The sequence below is a fragment of the Sarcophilus harrisii genome, chromosome 4 (assembly GCF_902635505.1).
Source record: "Sarcophilus harrisii chromosome 4, mSarHar1.11, whole genome shotgun sequence".
Lineage (NCBI taxonomy): Eukaryota > Metazoa > Chordata > Mammalia > Dasyuromorphia > Dasyuridae > Sarcophilus > Sarcophilus harrisii.
Window position 1 is genome coordinate 203,575,111 of NC_045429.1, and position 22,838 is coordinate 203,597,948.

Below are 22,838 nucleotides of genomic sequence, written 5' to 3' on the forward strand. Positions count from 1 at the left end.
TCTGGAACATCATCATTTTGTGACTGAGTTAAGTCAAAGCCTGAATCTTCAGTCAGTTTGGACAAGTCTTTATCCAAGTGCTGCTTTGTCTTTGTAACATCAGATAATAGAATATTGCATAAATTCATTGCATCACAAAGCCCAGTCAGATTAAGGCTATTATAACTAATGAATGCCATGAGGGAAAAAAGATTTGAAATAAATGAATGATATCTTAAAGTTTAGGAGAAATTAATTTGAGTTAACAAAAAGGAGATTAATAGGAAAGAAGAAAATAGAAACAGAAATTTGGGTTGTCTGACTCCAATATCCAGATAATGTACTGGATTTTTCTATTTTATCCAAATTTGGTGGAGAATATATTTTCCAAATGTTCCCTATTTATTCCCTTCCCCTCCCACAGCATGTGGCAGAACATAGCTAAAAGTTAATTTTTAACTCTCAGCTTAATTTTGAAAGAATTTGATATTAAAAAGTGAAATCCTTACATTATGAAATTCAGTAAATAATTCATTTTTCTGTTGCTGTTACAGCTTTAGTTGCTGAAAATTCATGAAAGATGAATTCATTTCAGCCTTCCTTTTGGAACAGCACCTCCAACCCTTTGAACCTGTCCCAAAGCAGAGAGTTTTCTTATCAGAGCATCAGTACAGCAGAGACCATCATTCTTCCGGCTTTGATTGGAATTCTCTGTTCCACAGGCCTAGTAGGCAATATTCTCATTGTGTTCACCATAATAAGGTATGGGAATTAATTTAAAGACTCATTTTTTTTCTTTCTCAATAATATTAAGTTATAATTTCAAAGCAATACACAATATTGTACTTCACACATTTAAGTCTTTAAAATATTTACTAAACTACTTGATCAACTTTTCAGCAATAGAACCTTATCAGGTAAGTACAGCAGCTAAAACAGTGGCTGAGTCTCATATATATATATATATATATATATATATATATATGACAAAACTATATTCAGTATCTGATGGTGTGTTGGTGAATTTTTAAAGGAGCTAAAGTTGAAGCATCTTTAGTACATTAACAGATTGTTAACCTGAATCATTATGCAACTTACCATTAAGTTTGATTCTTGTAATCCATTTACATCAAAGTGGAGCTGTGGCTCTAGAAGGACTATGGTGTATCTAAGTGCAAACTCTGGCAAATACTATCAAGCTGAGAAATCTTTGACTATGAGCCAGGTAACAGATTGCATGTCAAGAATCTGCAGACCAGCATTAGTAAGTTTGCAGAGATTCATTACTGAAAGGTTGACTGCAGAGATGAATTGTCCAACATAAAAACTACCTACTAAAACAATGAAGAGAGATTTCAAAGAGGAAGTTCTCAAAATGATAATCTCAAAAGTACATAAATTGACTACCTAACAGGTTTTGAAGATGAGTAACCAGAGAACTGTTCCCTATAGGAAATCCTCCTCTGAATTATAGATCAGAAAAATTAGTTGATCTATCAGCTCTATATTCTGAAAATAGACAGATGCCTTCTGATCTCCAGAGGATGCAAGGCAACAGAATGATTAGCTCTGCCTTTTAATAGAAACTGTCTCTATATCAGTTGAACTGAGAACCTCCTGAAACGTAATAGTTTCATATTCCCAAATCCTCCATCCCTAAACTACACTAGGCTTTCTCTTTATTCCTCAACTCAAATTCAGCCAAGTATCCATAAGGAGATATAGATATAGATGTAAATAGATATTTAGTTTGCAGAAAAGCAACTTTCCCACCCCAGTGAATTTATAAGCTTAAAGTTCACTTATGCTTTTTGTGATTAATTAGCCTCTCTCATCAAGAACCTCGTTCTGTCATTATCTACAATGTAACTATAAACAAAAGCTGAAATTTTATGTTTTCATTTTCATATTTAGATGTCTGGATCACAGATCTATCTAAATGATGATCTGGTTCATTTTAACCCTTGATTTAGATTGCTGCACAGCTAATTACATTCTATTAAAAATCAATCATGAAAATTGAATGGATGCCCCTCAGTTGGAGAATAGCTAAACAAGTTAATGTAATGGAATATTATTGTTCTATAAGAAATGATGAACAGGATGGTTTTAAAAAGACCTGGAAAGACTTACATGAACTGATACTGAGTGAACTGACTAGAACTAATAGAACATTGTGCACAGCAACAGCAAGATTATGTGATGATTAACTTGATGAGGGTTGTGGTCCCTTTCAGATTGATTTATTCCTTTCTTTCTGATTCCCAGCCCCTCCTTAGCTGATGCATTATCAATCCAGGAAGCTAGGACCTTTGATTCACAAATCCTGGTCCCTTTGAATTCCAGTAGAAGATCCGGGCCAGTCCCAGCCCCCACCAGGATCTGAGCCAACTTGGGCTGTCCCAGCCCCCATTCTAATGATCTGTTCAGGTTTCCCAACCCCCACCAAGCAAACTCAAGCCCCCATTGAAAGCCAACCTGGAACTCCACCCACAGCCCCTTTAGCTAAATCTCTCATTATAAAAGAGCTAAACTGGAATCCTCTCTTTGCAGAGGTTCCAAACATGCCAGCCTTACGCCTGGCACACCAGGAATCTCTGTCCACTGGAATTCTGTTTTTGGTGCCCACTTATCTCTACCTTCACCCATTTCCTTAGCTATAACCTTATTTCCAAACCCCATAATAAACCTCCTTTATCAATTCTAGTTTTTGGGCCAGTAAATTCCTTTACTGGGCACTCACACCACCACTAGACCTCATTTAACTCTCTACCCTTGTGCCAAATTCAATGGGGCTGCAAGGGAGCTCTACTTGACTCCCTGTACTCTGAACCTGCCACTAGACTGCAATTAAACCATAATTTCATTTAGGTACCCCATATCTAGACCTCATCAATCTGTGATAGACTGGACTCTTTTCAACAATGATGTGATTCAAACCAATTCCAATAGACTTGTGATGACTGGAGAGAGAGGACTAAAGGGACTGAATGTGGATTACAACAAAAGTTTTCACCTTTGTTGTTGTTGTTTGGTTGCTTGTTCTTTTCTTTCTCATTTGTTTTTTCTTTTACATATGATTTTTCTTGTTCTGCATGATAAATGTGACTATGTTTAGAAAACTTGCATATGTTTAACCTATATTGAATTATTTGCTGTCTAGGGAAGGGAGAGGAGGGAAGGAGAAAAATTTGGAACAGAAGGTATTGAAAGGCAAATGTTGAAAACTACCTTAGCATGTTTTTGAAAAATTAAGAATTAATTATTATTTATTTTAAAAGAAAAAAATAAACTAAAAAAATAAATCCTGAACTAATAATACATAGGAACAGGATGACTCTAAATGTTATAAAGCATTGCTTATTTAGAATACCTGAATCCATATATTGATTGTTATTATTCTTGTTAAACTCCTTCCTTTCTTCAACCCATCCTCATTTGATGAAGGATTTCTGAGAAAAGAGCCAACCTTTTTAGTTAAAGGAATATTAATGTGGCTTTTAAAATAAATGCTTCTATCTGCCAAGTCACACTTGAAAGTAACTTAATGCTCATCTTTTATTGCTATGTATTTAGCTAAGACTGTATTTTTACAAAGTACTCTATTGTGCTTCTAATGCTTTCTCATTAGCCTTTCTTGTTAGGCATTCTTGTCTCTCTATTTAAATAGGGAAAAGAAATTTCACATTTACATATATTAAAGAGGTGAAAAAAAACCTAAAACCCTGAAGTCAGATGGACTTCATCTTCAATTATTAATTGTATTAATAAGCTGTAAGTAGATGCTTATGTTTATCAAAAGAAGACTAGAAATATGTATGGAGAATTAAACTAAAATAATGATAAATGAAGGGTGAGGGAAATATAAATTAGACTAAAAGAGTCCTCAGAGGCCACTGAGTTCAATTGTGTTATTTCACAGATGAAGAATATGAGAGGCTTTGAAAAATTAAGTAACTTTTCCAGAGTCATGCAGGTAGTAGGTGTCCAAGTTAGGAATTCAAACCCATCTTTTGACTCTAAGCCCAACATCCTATCCAATATACCTATCAAGAGGCAACATGGTATATAGAGCACTGGACTCATGATGAAATCAAAACACAGAGAGGACAAATCAGGAAGCTGGAACTCAGATATCTCAGGAAGTATTCAAAAAACTATTAATGAAATTATAGGTCATTTAAGTAACAAAAAGCCAATGTTGGGGAGTCAAATTTGGGAGAGAGAGTTTGCAGATCAGTAATCACATTCAAGAACCACATACTTGACCCCTAATAGAAAGTGATAAAAAGGAAGTGAACGATGGAACACATTTAGACTATAATTCCATCTTGAGAAACCAAAACCATTTCTCTGCATTTGTCTTTTAAACACTTAGTATGTGCAGGAAAAGCTATCTATTGAAGCTTGACAGCAAGAAATGTAAAGAGGGATTAGACTTGGAAAAATAAATCAAAATGTAGATTTATGTGCTCCAACCTATTGGATAAGCAGACAGGGATAAGCAATTCTTCAAATATATTTGTATTTTATCACACATAAATACACACACAAATGTGTATCTCTTTCACTGTGTCTCTTTCACCCACACCAATGAGCAGGCACACAAAATGCAAAAGACACAGGAGCTCATGAGGAATGAAACCACAACCATAACAATGTTTCATACATACATAGGCGGTTAAAGGATTTGTTTTCCCATCACTTTTGTTTTACATAGTGTCATTTTCAATAATGAAATATTTAATAAATGGATTTCTTTGCATTTATTGCCTAGGAATCTCTGAGCCATTATATCCCTAAGGAAACATCTTTTTTGTTCTTAGGGTCAAAATTCAGGGTTTCTGTTCTGTTCACTACGCTTATATTTTTTTCTTCTTTTAAACAAAAATAAAGTCATTTAAAAAAAAAAATGACTCTTGGGATAGCTAGAAAGTGCAGTGGATAGATCATGGCCCTGAAGTCAAGAGCACCTGAATTCAAATCCAGCCTCAGAAACTTAACACGTCCTAACCTTGTAATCCTAAGCAAGTCACTTAACCCCAATTGCCTTGCAAAAAAAATTAAGAAATAAATAACTCTTGCCACATACAATAGGATCATAGATTTAGATCTGGAATGGATCTTTGAAGCCTTCATGTGCAATCTCTTCATTTTACAGATAAGGAAACTATGACACTGTGAGTTTAAGTGACTTGCCAAGTATCTCACAGATAGTAAGCATATAAGGAATCGGAATGCTGGAGAAACTGAGGCAAGATAGAGATTAGAACGTTTTTAATATTTTATTTGGATTTCTGAGAGGGAGAGATTTTCTGGGACCAAAGGATCCATTTTGGTCCCAGGGCTGATGTCTCAAAGCATTCAGCAGCAGCAGCACCATTGAATGTGAGATTCCAATGGTTTTTTTTATATGTGGCTCTAAGATCAGGGTAGTCAAAGGCAGAGGGATGGAGTCCAAATTCTGGTGAGCGTGGGAATTTCCAGAAATGGATCATCAATCTGGTTCTGACAGGATAAGGGGTGAGGACCATAAATTCTGATAAATTTAGAAGGACTTAGGAGCCAAGATATCTGAACTCCCCCTTATCTTGAGATTACACATTTACAATTTATAACCTTAGAGTAGCCAGCCCTAATTATATCAATCCTAATGGTCAGGAGGGGGAGGTTACAACCAGGGGGATTGAGGCAGAACAATTAAAGGAACTGAGACAGAAAAATTTAGGGAAATTGAGGTAGGACAATTTAGGGAAACTGAGGCAGAACAATAAAAGGAAACTGAGGCACAAAAGAACTATGGTTTTCTTGACTCCAAATCTAGCACTCTATCCACTATAGCAGCTAGCATTGCTAAATTAATTATCAATAAATTATAGGTAATTATTTATGGGATCATAGATTTAGAATTGAATGGACAGTAAGGGACATATAGTCCAACACCCTCACTTTACAGATTAAGAAACTGAGGCCCAGAGAGATTTAATGACACAGCTAGTATTAGAGCCAGAATGTGAACCCAGTTACACTGAGTCTTTTTATTTATTTATTTTTACTTTTCCTATTTATTTTGTTTTTTGGAAGCAACTGGGGTTAAGTGACATACCCAGGATCACACAGCTAGTAAATATTAAGTGTCTGAGGTCTGATTTGAATTCAGGTCCTCCTGACTTCAGGGCCAGTGTTCAAAGAGATCATTCCATAGGTGTCCTGGAAAACTGTATCGAGAACCATTGGGTGTAGAATTCAAGTATTTCTCCAAATTCCTATTTTTCTTTTTCTTCATCAATTATCCTACTTTGAAACAGAAACAAGACTTTAACTTTATTTGAGACATTACTTGGTCCTCAGATGGAAGCTCATTTCCATCCCCTACTTATTTATGTGTTATATTCATCGAGCCCTATTAGTATAAGAAACAGTAGAGAACTTAATGTAGTATATGGAGAACCAATCTCCATCAGAGTTAAGAAAAGATAGTTTCAGGTTCTGCCTCTGTTCTGTCTCTGCCACCTAACTAGTTTTATGACCCTACACAAATCCTTTATTTTTTCAAACACCCATTCCCATCATCCCAATACTCCCCTTAATCCCCCACCTTCTTCCCTTTATGTCATTCCCACCCTTGTCAATAACTCAGAAAGGAAGGAAGGAAGGAAGGAAAGGAGGGAGGAAGGAGGAAGGGGGAGAAGAAGGAAGGGAGGGAGAGAGGGAAGAAGGAAGAAGGGAGAAAGGAAAGACAAATACATATAGATTTTTTCTCACCCAGCTAGACCCCACTCTCCTGAAGGTAATGTAAACTGCTTCACTTTTATCCTTGTTCTCCAGTGATTGATACATATTTGATTGGTTGGTTGATTGGTGTCATCTACATCATCTCCCAACTTTGTGATTTTGCACTGACTTACTTTGATATTTGCAATACTCTTCCTCTTCTTAACTTTCCTGATTTCCTTCTAGGCTTAGCTCAAGTCCCTTGCTCTGCAGAAAGCTTTTTCCTGGCTCTCTTCTCTCCCCCACTCTTCCAGCTTCTAATGCCTTCCCTGTAAAATTATTTTCCATTGTTCAGTATATATCTTTTATATAGCTCATTATTTGCCTCTTGTCTCCTGCATTGGAAAATGAGATCTTTACTTAATATTAAGTATGTAAGTAACAAATACAAAAGAGTGATTCCCTTAATTCTAGTGCTTTCACTCTCAGATTATCCCAATTTATTTTATATATTATTTGTTTGCATATAGTTTTATATGTGTGTGTTTCTATGTTTTTTTTCTACTCTATTAGACTGTGAGCTCCTTGAAAGAAGGGACTATCCTTTTTCTTTCTTTGTATTCCCAGCACATCCATACTGTGTCTGGTATATAGTTGTTCTTTAGTAAATGTTTATTGAGCAACATAAAATGTAAACTCTTTGAAGAAAGGACTATTTCCTTTTTAGTGAACATATCCCCAGTGCTTACTATGCAGTAAATGCTTAGTAAATGTTTGCTTGATTGATAAAATAAAATAAGATCCTTGAGATCAGGTACATTTTTTTTTAACTTTGTATTCATAATTATACTCTGTCTCTGTAAATACTGTGATTATTTAATGTAATTCTTTTGCTAGTAAGGCATTTAGAGAGACTATTTTATTTTGAGAAAATTCAGACAAGTCATGAATTCTTGATAAAGATAATAATGTTCTTTGAAAAGTAGTTCTCCACTTTTGTTAATGAATTCAGTGGTTATTATCATCATACACAGGATGAAACATCAAATATGTAAATCACAGTACTTTCAGATTTAACAGACTTGAAATATGAACTTCTACAAAAAGAATTTACCAAACTGACTACCGTATAAACTGAGTATATAATTCTGAAAGAGATTAAAAGTAGTGGCAAATACTTTTGCTGACAAGATGGAATATACAAATAATAATGGAATGTGGATTACGTCTTGGTTGAGGTAAATTTTGAAACAGGTTTTAGAGAAATCATGACCAAGAATATGAAGAGAAACTTTTACAAGAAATGGCCTTGTTGAGAGATAGGCATAAACTGCCTGAAAAAAATTTGTATATAATATTTTCTTTTTTTGTTGTTTGTTTGTTTTTTTAATAGATTTTTTATTTGCAGGTTATATGCAAGGATAATTTTGCAGCGTTGACAATTGCCAGATCTTTTGTTCCAATTTTTCTCTTCCTTACCCCCATCCCTTCCCCAAGATGGTAGTACATGTTAAATGTTAAAGTATAAGTTAAATGCAATATGAATATACATGTCCAAACAGTTATTTTACTGTATAAAAAGAATTGGATTTTGAGATTGTAAGGGTTAAAAAGCCTCTAGAAGCAAGGAATGCAGTTGAAGGCATGTGGGAGGACCTGAGGGATGAGAGGTTCCAAGGCTCAGGCAAGTCCTACGTGGAGGTGCGGCCCCAGGAGGCGGTGTCTGACCCCAGGTGCCACACCTCCCTCCTTAGTGCTCTCAAAGCCTAGCACGCCTCCCTCCTTCTTCTTGGGCCAATCCCATTATGCCAGGTTCCTAGAGAACCTTCCCTTCCCCCAGAACCTCAGGGGGGGTATAAATATGTGCTATCTAAGAATAAAGTTCTCTTTCGTTTCACCCCTAAAAAAAAAAAAAAAAAAAAAAAACTTTGTATTCATAGCATTTAGCACATTATCTAGCACATAGTAAACTTTTAATATTTTTAAACAAAATTAAAATGATGTAATTATCTGTTAAGCATATCATTTTTAACATTTTCTAAGATAATAGTTTTTTTGAAGTGTTACAGATTTGAGATAGAGCATTTTTGATAAATCATCAATCTTTCTCTATTTGTTTTAGGTCTAGGAAAAAAACTATCCCAGACATATATATTTGTAACCTGGCTGTGGCTGATTTGGTCCATATCATTGGAATGCCTTTTCTTATTCATCAATGGGCCCGAGGAGGAGAGTGGGTATTTGGGAGTCCTCTCTGTACCATCATTACCTCACTAGACACCTGCAACCAGTTTGCATGCAGTGCTATCATGACTGTAATGAGTTTGGACAGGTAGGCAAATGTGCTTTGAAATATTTCATTAAAGGCTAAGATATAAGGGAAACTTGAATTTGATTTTACAAGTAGGCCATTCAGCAGAGATGTTTCAATTACAGACATAATTGGTATTTGTTTTCAACAATAAGGTTGTTTTCTTTTTGTTGTTCACCAAAGTATCAACTAATTGAAGGAAAAAATTTGCCCAGCTAAGATTTTTTCCAGGTTTCATTATTACATAATTTAATTTCACATTAAATTTATTTTAACTTCACCTTAAAAATTATTTTATTGATATCTTTCACTTTTATATCATATTTATTTTCTGGATTCTCATTTGCTTCCCTTGTATTTCCTCCTGACAATTCTGTCTCTTCCTCCTCACAAGAAGAAGCTATACATCACCTTATCTACTGGATTTCACTGACCAAATAGGGAAATAGAGACTTATGTAACCAATCACAACATATAGAGGTTGGGATTTGGGGGTTCTTTGTCTGAAATGTATAAAAACTGTGACCACTTTCAAGAGAGTGGTCCTCCTGCTGTGAGCTTTCCACTGTTATACTTAGAAATCAGGACTGTGTGAGGAGCTGAGGGTTCTGGAAGAAGCCTAATTATTTTCCCATCTCTGTTCTAGTCATTGCTTCATAAACTCTAAATATCTATTCCTTGTGGGCAAAAGGGATTCTCTTCTGAGGAGGAAGAGACAGAATTGGACAATGGAATGTAGTCCAAATGTTATCTAAAATCACGTGACTCCGGAGAAGCTGAAACTGAGGCCTTAAGGCTTTAATTAACTTATCTAACAGTCACTGATCAATTTGTGCTTGATTTATAAGTTCTTCACCTTTTCCACACACCCTTGTATTTCCCATGGAGAAGATTGTCTTTGATCCTGGGTGGAATGGGTTCTAGACCCCTTTCCCCAAATTAATCAGAGACATCTTCAGGTACAAAGAGAAAGCATTTATTTAGTCCCTTCAGGGAGAGGCCCAGCACACCCATGAGTAATCTCAGCTCCCAACATGTGCTAGACCTGACAAGCCAGAAATAGTAAAACTGGTTAAATAGCAAAAGACCCAAGTCTTTTCATTGACTAAACTAAAAGGAAATAAATATTAATGACTAATGGTCACCAGTGTTGTCTGCTGCCTGTTGGTTACCACTTCCTGAAGCTGACCTAGGGTCTCACCTTTAGAGACCTCTAGACCTAGAGATTATGTGACTTCCTGCAATTTGGGCTTAAAGCCTGATCTTCCAGCTCCACAGACCTCTAGGTATAGGGATCATGTGACTTAGGCCTAAGCTCTGACTTACTGTATCTCATAGACTTTTTCACCTGGTCCCATTCAGTCCTATAAACCAGAAGTGTCAAAACAGCAGGCAAAATGCCAGTATAGGACTAGAACCAAATAAAAATATAATTGAAAAATGTTTAATAAAATAAGTAAAAATACAATATGATATAGAGAATATTAACTTATAGGTTTCTAAGCCAATATGCATCAGCAAAGATCCATTTTTATTTGAGTTTGATACCATTACTGTAGATCTAAGAATCTTAAACCATTAGAAATTTGCCAATAGCACATAGAGTTTTATTTCAGGACATCTAAACTGGTACACAATTAAAACATTCACCTCAGCCATTACTCTAACCACACATGCACATGCTAGGAATCACAGGAACAGAATGCCAGAAACCACTGAGAAATATATTATAATCAAAATCCTAATGGCTGTTCCCATAGAAATGTGTGGGATAGTAATGTCCACAAAAACAATAAGAGATTCTCAGAATAAGAAAAACCAAAAAGGAGTTTATTAGAATCTCATGAGAAAGAGCATCTTCCATCTGATAAGAGGTTAGTCAATAAAGAAGTGCAAAGCATAAACTGGGAAACTCTAGATTAAATAGCCTAAACACAGAACCCCTCAAAGCTCTCACCTCCCTAGACTAGCCTTTTCTCCCATTGTTTGGGGGATCTAATTGATGAGGTGTGTGAATGAATGAGATCCCTTCTGCTCCAAGAGATGCAGGTTCGGAAAGGAAAGAATTCACTAACCCCAGAGGCTGTGGCAAAAAGATTTTATTTTACACTAAGAGGCTTTCCCCTTGGCAGGCCTATTTCTTAAGAAATATTTTGCAAAAAATGACTGGCAAAGATCCACTTTAAGAGAAAATCTGAGGTGGTTTGAATTGATAATTGGACCAGGATTTCTCAATTGAATGAAAATTTAGAATTTCCTGAATGAGGATATGATTTCCCAAAAGATCAATGGAAGTTGATTTGTCCTTGAATAATATGATGTCTCTTATCTTGGGAGGATGGGCCCTCTCTCTACATTCCTTGAAGCCTGGGAAACCCTGAACTTTTCTTCTTTTGCAGATCAAAGAGGACTTGGTTTCAGTGATTATTTTATACAATTTTTACAGAGTTCACTCAGTCATAATCATGGAAATATAACCCAGAAACAAAAGAATACAAGTCAATAATAATAAACTCTTAATTTACAGAACTGCTATACAAGCAGATATCTTAGCAGAAGAGAATTCAAAGCCATCATCACCTTTAAAAGAAGTATTTAAATGCTAATTAAGAGATGGTGGGAAATAGGAGGGGACAAAGACCTGCAACTTTTAGCTATAGCTATATTTGTTATTATAAAGTCTCAAATCACAATTAAGGCTATTTTCCCACAAAAATGTCTTGACTCAGTTAATTCCTCACAGAAAGGAGAGACAGGAGTCTCAATAATAAACAAAATGTCAGGGCATTTGTGAATCCACTGGATCAAAGTAAGAAGCATTGTTCAGGCTCTGGGAACTTCAGTGATGCTTCAAGTATTTTATGGTAATTGAATTGAATTGAATTGAAATATGAGTTTCTTGGCATTTATCTTCCTGAGCACATACTTAAAGCTGGGAAGAAGTGAGCAGCTATATAACTATGTGACCTATGGAGCAGCAAGGTGAGCATAGGTCATTTACTTTAATGTTAAGTCAAGTTGACAAGCTTTTGTGCTACACATTGTGTTAAAGGCTGGGGATTCAAAGCAAAGTAAACCTTGCTGTCAAGGATCTCATAGTCTAATGGGGAGGGGAAGCAACTTGCAGACAACTCTGCACAAACCAAATATCAGAATAAACTGAAGTTAATAATCAACAAAGGGAACACACCAAAATTAAGAGTGTTACAGAAAAATTTCTTGCCAAAAAAAGAATTTTATCTGGGAGTGAAAGAAGTTAGGGTAACCAGAAGATAGAGATGAAGAAAGAAAGGATTGCTTCTATAAAAACAGTTTGCAACTATAAGGAACAATAAGGGGAAATGCATGGAGTTGGAAGATAGAATAGTATCTGAGGAATAGCCAAGAGACAAAGAATAGATTTCAATATAGGGGGGAGTGAGGGAAAGACTATAAATATATGAAAGAAACCTGGTTATGAAGGACTTTAAATACCTAAGAGATGATTTTTGAATTGGTCATATAAGTAATGGGGAATTAACTGGGGGTGAGTAACATGGTCTGATACTGTTGAGGTGTGAGAAATGAGGGTTGAGAGATCTCCTGACAGCAATGGGATCCCCTGGCCAATCCGCAGCCTTTGTGAAAAAATTCGCAAACCCCAGTGAATACAGGCTTGAGGTTTGTGGCAAGAATGGGTTTATTAAACTAAGGAAACAATTTCCTTAGCCGACAAAATCCTGTAAGGACTTTTGCAAAGATCTAGGCACATAGCCTTCAATTAAATTGGGTCTTCTTGTGGAGCAGAGGGGTGGGGAAGTGGGAGTGGGAACCTTCCAATAGAGGGTGGTGACCATACCCCAGGCCAAGATTTCCAATTGAATGAGATTACTTATAAGGTAGTTTCCCCCTGTGAAAAGAAGAGTGAGGCTCCTCCCAAAGGCCAGGAGGGTTTGAGATTTCTAACCCAGGAACATCCTTCCCCCAAAGATTAAAGGGACACAGTTTACATCAATTCTTAAGAACAAATATTTAATCTCTTATCATATTTCTGAAAAAAAAAATTCTCAAAATGTAAAGCATGCATTTTTCTCCATAATTTAATAGGTTACATAGCAATTAAAACTCTCATGTCTGCATCTAGTTTGCTCATTTGAGTACAAAGCTAATGTAGTCAAGGTCATGGGCCCAAACTTGATGCAGGCCAACTAATTCAGTATTGTTCTATAGCCACAGATTGAAATCCAGGTCAGCAAATTGTATTTTTAGGCATGAAAATATATAGTGGACTCAGTGCATCCAGAATGATATTCAGGGATTTTGTCTAATGGGATCCCCCAAATCATTATGGTTACATATTATTGTTATTGTCTGTCCTTCATTCTTTTTTTTTTTTTTTTTTTTTTTTTTTTTTGCTGAGGCAATTGGGGTTAAGTGACTTGCCCAGGGTCACACAGTTAGGAAGTGTTAAGTGTCTGAGACCAGATTTGAACTCAAGTCCTCCTGACTTCAGGGCTGGTACGCCACCTAATTGCCCCTGTCCTTTATTCTTGAAGAGAACCGTGATATCAAGGAGGTGATGTCTTGACATACAGGTGAATTCGATTTAAGTGAGGAAGGGCTGTGCAATGTCACCTGCTTCATTTTCCCCTCCAGAGTCCAGGGTCCAGAGGCGAGATATAGATTAGTACTAGAAATGGCTCTGAATGCAATGGGTGAGCTAGGTCTTTTTAAGCTAAGGTTTTCAACAGTTCTCAATTTGACTAAGACCATACCCATTCTGTGATTAAGTAGCAACTGAGGCAAAGAATCTCCTCTTTTACCTAGTTCAAAAAAAAATAATAATAATAATCTAAATAAATAAATCTGTGAGGGGAAGACCCTCAGGGTTTCTGGCAAAAGCAGAAATGATTGCTATTTACATTCAATCTGAACCAATTGGACCCAAATAATGACCAAATGGAGCTTGGCCTAGGACCTATTGGTGGCCAATGAAAATCAGATTGGTTTTGGCTACATAAAAATATTAAGAAAATGTGGAACAGAGTTCCACTAGTTTAGATCCAGGAACCTCAAATAAGCAGTGTTTCCAAATAATTGAGGATGATCAATGCCCATCCATTACCACTACTAGCAAAATAGTTCCAGATAATGGGAACTTAGTGTATAGGTGGGTGCTAGACCCCCTTACCCAAACTGACTACTCAGAGGCATCTTCAGATACAAAGAGGAAACCTTTATTCAGTCCTTGAAAGGAGAGGCCCAAGCACACTCTGGCAGACCAGAGCCTGTAAACAAAATTGTAACTATAATAGCATCTATCACATGCATGGGAAACACCCTGTTGAAGGAAGTTCTTGAAGACCAGATTTTATAATATCAAATCAACTGTATTTTTATTTATTTTTTAATAGCTTTTTATTTGCAAGTTATATGCATGGGTAATTTTACAGCGTTGACAATTGCCAAACCTTTTGTTCAATTTTTGCCTTCTTTCTCCCCATCACTTCCCCCCAGTGGCAGGTTGACCAATACATTCAACTGTATTTTTAAAAAGAATCAATAAATAATACACACAGTGAGATTTCATATTCTCTATTTTTCTCATTCAGTTGTGTTACTCTAAAGATATGGTCTGATGTGAGAAATCATCAACAAAAACCTTTTTGTTTCTTTTGCACTTTACCTTCAAAGAGATCCTCTATATATTTGAACAATAGTCTTAAAAATATTTTATAGATAAAAAAAAGTAAATATATCAGTCACTAGTTGCTAATTCTCACTTAATTTCTCATTATCTTTCCTATTATTTTAGAAGCTTCCTCCTCCCTGTGAAATATTTTGACAATCTACCTCAAAGTATCTTTAATACTATTTCAACCCCTGCATAGATTTTATTCTGCATGTATTTGGTCAGAAGCAGCTGGTCTTTCTAAATTCAAATTCTTAAGAGTATTGCTACATCTTTATAAAGTACATATGGTATGAGATATTAAAATATAAATTTGTTGCTTCCTTTGTCTTCAATGATGAGAACACACCGCTATAGATATTCTGGCAAATCTGATACATGTTGACTCTATTTGTTTTTCTACTTCCAATTATATCTATAAATGTTCTTAGTTTTATCTGGATTAAGAATAGCTTTTGGTAGACTTGTTTCCTCCTCCCTCTAATTGACATTGTATTTGGTTGTCATGTCTTTCTCTTGGCAAGGAGATCATGTGCTTGCTAAAGTGGTTTCTATACTATTTTGCCCTCCACAACTGTTCAACTACTCTAAGCTGCAATTATCTACATAGTAATGTATCTCAACAATTAGTTATCCAAAAAAAAGGAAAGAAGTGGATTTCTCCCTCACTGGTTTTATTCAAGCAAGGGACAGATACTATGAATCAAGTATGTTGTAGGGGATGGGTTTATTTTTCCAGATAGGGAATAAACTCAATGGTCCTTAAATGTTTCTTTCAACCCTAAACCTCTATTATTAGGAACTAAAGAAGTTAAACATAAACTATTCATTTTCCCTTATGTTTCTATGGCATTTTCACTCCCTTCTCCTTTCCCCCTCCCTCCTTCCCCCCCAAAAAAGCTTCTCTCCACTAATGTAATTGTGCTCAGAAGTGAATGCTCTTGAATACATAGTAGGGACACTTCCTCCGGAAGGAAATCCCTGATCAGAATCCAATTTTCAGAGAATATCTATAAAGGACAATGTTGTAAAGGTAAAGTTCAGCCTAAAGATTTTTTTTATCATTATCACTCTTATTTGTAGTGGAAGTTATTTGTTTGAGTGGTTTATTTAGACCTCCAGACTGAAAAGGTTTTTCTCTAAAGGTGTAGCCCATCTTTCAAAAAATATTACTTTCCTTCACCATGATAGAATTGCACTTCAGGGAGAATAATAATACTAATAATTTACTCTTGTCATGAACCTTTCATCCTTAGAGCTCAGAGCTTGTATTGATTGTTCACAAACCCTTCTCAACTGGTTTTACAGGTACTTGGCTCTTGTCCAGCCATTTAAGCTTACCAGTTTGAGAACAAGGTCGAAGACCATCCGCATCAATTTGTGCCTTTGGGTAGCTTCATTTGCTCTGATGTTGCCTGTCTGGATCTCCTCGAAAGTCATCAAATTCAAAGATGGTTTTGAAAGTTGTGCTTTTGATTTAGCATCCCCTGATGATGTGCTTTGGTAAGTTGTTAAAAACTTAGAGAAAATAAAGCGGAATTAAGTTGTCAAGTACTTCATCCCACTTGTCTGTGAGTGAGCAGCATTGGAGAGCATCCTCTCAAGGTACTCAGCACACTCCTCTCCTCTCATCTCCTTGTTTTCCACAATCAACTGGACACTTTCATTTTGGGTGGGGGAGGACCTGTACATTTGGTAACCTTTATAAAAGAGCCTGAATTCAGGTGCCAAAATTATTTGGAACATATTAAAATGTTTGTTTTAAAGAAACACACTAGATTAGCCAAACTGGGTTGTAACAGTCAAGACCAAGACAGCACTAGTGGGCTTTTGTGAGTCCAAGTCTTTATCTAGATAACACTGACTCAAGACCTGGATTCAAATTCTACCTCTGAGATATATGGCAATTTTTGTTGTTGTTATTCAGTCATTTCAATCATATGCAACTCTTCATCCCACTATTTGGGGTTTTCTTAGCAAAGATAATGGAGTGGTTGGCCATTTCCTTGGTCAGCTCATTTTATAGATGAGGGACTGAGACAAACAAGGTTAAGTGAACTGTCCAGGATCACACAGCCAGTAAGTGTCTGAGACCAAATCCGAACTCATGAGGATGAATCTTCCTGATTTTATCCATTTTGCCATCCAGCTGCCCATGTGACCATTAATTGTCTCTAAATATCTGTCAACTCCCCCCACCATCTGTAAAATGAGAATGGGAATAGATGACTTTCAGTGTTCCTTCCAGTTCTAAATCTAAGCTATCCCCCACTATTTGAAAAATAGTATTCAAAATATCAAGATAACCAAGTAGAGATTTTGTTTTGTTTTGTTTTTTAGCTATAGAACATAAAAAATCCACTTGGCTAATTTTTTTTCCACTTGATCAAAATAGTTTTATTTGATCATTAAATATTCATTTGTTTTAGTATTAGATATTCAAAGACTGAGTGGCTGAGTCCCTAGCTTCTGCAGTGAAAGTAATGGCCACAAATAAACATATCTTTGTAGATGTGCTATCTTGAAAGGACTTCTCCCTGCCACCTTTCTCTCTTAATCCCAGTTATACGCAGAGATTATAATTCCCAAAGGATAATTTCTTAAAATTCCTGAAAGACAGCAGGAGTAAAACAAGTTTATATGAGCTTAATAAAAGGAAGAAATGAGTATGGAAATGGAAGCATTTTGTTCTGATAGTTACCGTTGTTGCCATTCCTGTCTGCTGTTTTTACTCTAGCATGAGGGCTTTATACCACAACTTGATCTCCAGAGTAAACATATCAAGCAACAACCTAAGCAGAGAGAGGAGGTAAAACAACTTGTACAATATGGTACAATCATTTTCCCTCATGATCAATCAAGCAATAAACATTAAGTGCCTTTTATGTGTCAGGCACTGTGCTAAGTGCTGGGAATAGAAAAGGAGGCAATCAGGAAAGAAATTTGTCAGGAAGGACATCAAGTTTATATGGTTTTTTACTTGTTCAGTAGTATCTGACTCTTCATTGTTCTGTAATACTAAAGTAGCTTGTCATTTCCACCTCCAGTGGATTAAAGTAAACAATATTAAATGACTTGCCCAAAATGACACAGCTAGCGTCTGAGATAGATGTGAATTCAAATCTCCTTTAGCTCCAGGGCCAGTGCTCCATCCACCATTTAGCTGCTTCACATTAGATCCATATGAAGAAAATAGCCATATTCACAGTCCAAGTATCCCTCTTTACTCTGGAGAAATATTAAATAATCTTAATTGAATTGCCAGCAAGAATCACTCTAAGAAAGGAGCTCCTTTTCATTCTCTATGCATCTCCACTTGGGCCACTCTTATCCCTGAAGAGATGCAGAAAGAGGGCAAACACTGTATTGTAAAGGAGTCCTTTATCAGGTCCATGGATAGATTTCAGGGAGTTCATAAACTTGAATGGGGAAAAAATTGCATCTTTATTGTAATAAAACTTTGATCTTTTGCAATCCTATATGTGTAAAAACATTTTGAAAAAAGGGGTCAGCAGGTTGCCAAAGAGGTCTAAGACACAAAAAAGGTTAAGAATCCTTGTTCATCTTATTCAGCATTCACACCTCCATGCACTATTACTTGGAAGATGTTTACCTAGATTTGCTCATGAAGAGTCTTAGACAATTTATTCCTACTTTTGCCCAACTCTGAAGAAACATTATGGTATGCTATAAACTATTGAATAAATTCTCAATCTGATCATTCTCTTTATATTTTTGCTTTGTAGGTACACTCTTTATTTGACTATAACAACATTTTTTTTCCCTTTGCCTTTGATCTTGGTGTGCTACATTTTAATTTTATGTTATACCTGGGAGATGTATCAACAAAACAAGAAATCAGGATGGTAAGAGTCTACTTTGTTATCTTTCTGGTTAATGAAACTTCATGTATCCTAATATACCTGGAATGTAGCTATATAATTATCACTTTAAGTGAGTATGTATGTGAGTGTATAGTATCTATATATATATATATATATGTGTGTGTGTGTGTGTGTGTGTGTGTGAGTATATATTATGAATGTCTAAGACAGACAGACAGACAGATAAGAAAGGAAAGAGAGGTAGTATATATGAAAGACTTGTAGACCTGTGTTCCAGTCCTGCTTCTGATACATACTAGCTATTGTAACCTTGGAGAAAAGACCTAATTTCTCACTGTCATCTAAGAAATACTGTAAGTCTTATTATATAAGTTATATATTTCAGAAAAGTTGCCAACCTACGTTGATAGAGGAAATTTCAGATAGTGCCATTTCAAACAATTAAAGCTTAAAACTACAAAGACTTTTAGGATGTACATATATGTGTTTGTATCTATCTATCTATCTATATACGTATGTATATATGTGTGTTTATACAGACACATATTTATGTATATCCTAAGTCTTATATATTACATTATCATATGTGTATATGTGCATATGTATATTTATATGATTCTATGCTGCCATATATTTGTATGTGTGTGTTATGACAACATGGAATTGCATAAATATATATGTGTATACTTATATGGCCATATGATATAGTGGCTATAGTCTCAGTCAGAAAGATACAATGTTTTTAAACTAACATCCTCAAGTCATAAGCCACAAGAGTAGTTATCATTTAGACTCACTTGTAGAAATTTTCAATCAACTATCTAATTTAGAGCCATAAATAGGAGGATTTTCATTTGGAACAAAACCATTTGAGGGAGAGGAATGATAGGTAGTAATGATACTGACAGTATGACTAAGACTGTACTATAAGGAAATGAATGGTCCATTTCTTGCTCCTGAAGGAGTTGAATGGAAAAGTGGGCTTCAAGAGAAAGGTACCCCAGCTAAGAAGTAGGTGATAGTCTGGAAGTAGTTTTGCCAGCTGCAGCATCAAAAGACCATTAGATGAGTGACTGGGATAGTAGTAACCATGAGAGAAAAGCATGTCTTCCAGGTGACAGTGTATCTCTCCACACTAAAATGTCAGTATTCTGGGAGAAAGCCCCATTTTGCCCATGCTGCTTATGGCTCTGTCAAAATATATATTTTAAGAATTTAATATATCTAATATTGAATTCATATTCTGGTAAGTTTTTTAAAGATGTGCATTCCACTGAAAAACCTTTAGAAGCCATCAATGTTAGTATTCTAATTATTATTTAGTATTAGTATTCTACTTTTTATTACTCTAAGAAATCATTTTCTTCTAATTTACCATTATCCTGATCTGTGTGTTCATTTCTCCCCTGACATATTCTTTGCAGCTATAATCCTAGCATACCCAGGCAAAGAGTTCTGAGGTTGACGAGAATGGTCCTGGTGCTGGTGGGAGTTTTTGTCCTGAGTGCCGCGCCCTATCATGTGATCCAGCTGGTAAATCTGCAGATGGCACAACCAACACTGACTTTCTATGTGAGCTATTACTTCTCTATCTGCCTCAGCTATGCCAGCAGTGGAATCAACCCCTTTCTCTATATCCTGCTGAGTGGCAATTTCCGTAAACGTCTGACTCAATGTACCCACATTCAAGGAAAGACAACTGAAAGAGAAATAAACCATTTTGGAAACACACTGAAATCAAGCTTTTAGTGGGTGAACTTGGCTCACTGAGGGCATTAAAAAGCATATTCACCTAAATAAGGCAATATATAGAGTGGGCCCAATAGAATGTAGTAGTAACCTTTATATTTGTGCAAATATGACCCTTAATGTCATATGTCATTAAGGAAATAGGTCTAACATAATGTGACTTTTGTAGATAAGGTTTTGTTCCCTGTTTGGAAACAGGATTACATTAAATAATAATAATAATACTACATTAAGATGCATGGACTTTCCAGTGGTTTGTTAGTTATCAGCAGCAGTAACCAATACAGTTACTAAATCACTCAGCCTCGTTAGCCACCAGGACCTGCCCATACCTTGCCCTCAAGTTCCTTGCCCCCCCCCCCCCCCCCCCCGACTGCCTTTCAATGAGGTCCTATTAGTACTTACCTATCTGAGTCCTCACTATAGCACCTAGTGCTATGTGGTCCCAGGGTGCTTTGACTTTTGTTTTTTTTAATGGTTTTTTGGCATAATGTTTTTTTGTTGTTGTTATTTTTAACACTGAGGAAAAAAAAAAAAACTAAAAGAGAGTAAAGACAGGATTATTTCCACTATGTGCTTCTGAATTCAAAAGTCTGAAATCTCTAAGTCTAGAGCCTGGACTCTGGTATTTTAAGACTTTAAGACCTAATACAAGAGGTCACCAGTGTATTTTGTAATTTAATAACTTGTTATTGTTTGTTGTTGTTGTTGTTGTTTTTGGACTTCCAAACCATGGGAAAGGGTAGCATACTATAGTGTTTCAGACTGTTAACCCAACACCTGGCATATCTTCATGTTAAGGAGCATGCCTACATAAGCTAAAGGATATCATTTTCAAATCAGAGACATTCATTACAGACCATTTCTCTTCCTGATATATATGTGTGTGTGCATCTGTACATATATACATATATAATATATATTTCTATATATTAGATATATATTGCATATGTCCATAATTTGAAGAAAAAAATCAGTATTTTTCAGAGCAGAAAGTATTGCTTGTTTCAAATGGCAAATGGAATCTATAAATTAACACCCATCACTGAAAAACATAAATAATTTGTATCACTAAAAATTGGATCTAATCTTTAATTGCCTTTCAGGAGAGATTCTAAAAATCCACCTCTCCCTTAGAGCTCAGATTCTCTCTAATAAAAGATCAAACTGGTAAAACGTGTAATATAAACAGTACTTGAAAGACATTGTTCTTGGAACTAAAGTTTAATGCAATAGAAAAATATCTAAAACATTTTTAGAGATTTTTTTTTCCTGTTGCAATATCTAATTGCAGGTATACTTGGTGACAAAAAGTGGGTGCAACCAACTAACCTTTTAGCATTTTAGTTACCATAGTAAAATTTATTCTTGCCTCAAATACCTAAATTCCTTGGGGTATGGGTCTAGGAATCTTCATTTTTAACTTTCCCCAAGTATGATTATTAGTGTTCAAGCATTGAAATGTCTAAGCCAAATAAAAGCAGACACACACACACACACATACACACACACAAAAAAAAAAAATATATATATATATATATACATATATATATATATACATTTTGTAACTTAACAGCTTACTATTGTTTATTGTTATTGGCTTTTTTTAAACACTGGCATTAAATAATCTGGTGTTTTATAAAAACTTTCAAATCTGGAGGCTATTGAAAAATAAATTTTTTTCTAATAATATTTTCAATTATCTTAAAATAATTGCAGGCATCAAACATGAAATAATACTTCATAGGTTGAGGAAAGAGTCCCTTCTGTCTATGAGTTGTAAATTAATGTGGTAGCTAATGAAACATGAATGAAGCAGATGACTTTTTATTAATTTTTGGTACTTTGTATATTTTTCTATAAATAGGCACATTTGTATGCAAATATACAAGGATGGTTTGATACAGCTTCTTGATGTGATATATATTTCTCCTCATAACACATTTATGCATAATTCCAAGTAAATTTCATGACTATTTCAATACATTTGGTTAATACATATTATTTACTCTTTCATAGGCCTTTAAGGTATGCAGAGTGCTTTCTCCATAGCAGCTCTGTTAGTAGCATAATTTTATTAATGTCATTTTATTTTATAAATAAAAGAGTAAATAATTTACTCACAATGACACAGCTCATAAATATCAGAATTAGGGGTAAATCTAGTTCTCTTGACAAGTATTCTTTCCATCACACCAAGCTACCTCTTACTACTTTCTGCTCATTATTTCCCCTTCATGTGCATTCAGATCTAATTAAGTCATTTTAAGTTTGGCGTATTGGTTCTGTTTAGGACTTTCATAAAAACTTCTCAGAAATAACCTTACAACTACATGAAATTGCTTATTACTATGACTGTGATTTGCTGTTTTCACTTTTGAGTTTGTCTTGCTAACTCATTCCAAAATTTAATTTGCTTAGCTCAACTTATGCATATCAGAACTTGGTCCTATATATATATAATCTATCAGAGCCTAGTTAGGACAAGTTCCAGTACCAGAAATAATGGAAACATATGAGCAGGAGACTAAGAAGGAAGAAGAAAAAAGATCAGGAAAATTGAAGTCAG

The 22,838-nt window shown here is 35.4% G+C and overlaps 1 protein-coding gene across 1 annotated transcript; it reads left to right on the forward strand.

Moving 5' to 3' along the window:
* Window positions 1-538: 538 nt before the first annotated feature.
* Window positions 539-20,623, forward strand: MCHR2 (melanin concentrating hormone receptor 2). The gene is made up of 5 exons (XM_003769313.2): window positions 539-741; window positions 8,816-9,025; window positions 15,984-16,178; window positions 18,422-18,541; window positions 19,945-20,623. The coding sequence occupies exons 1-5, from the start codon at window positions 560-562 to the stop codon at window positions 20,267-20,269; spliced, it is 1,032 nt and encodes a 343-aa protein (XP_003769361.1). The 5' UTR covers window positions 539-559; the 3' UTR covers window positions 20,270-20,623.
* The last annotated feature ends 2,215 nt before the right edge of the window (window positions 20,624-22,838 follow it).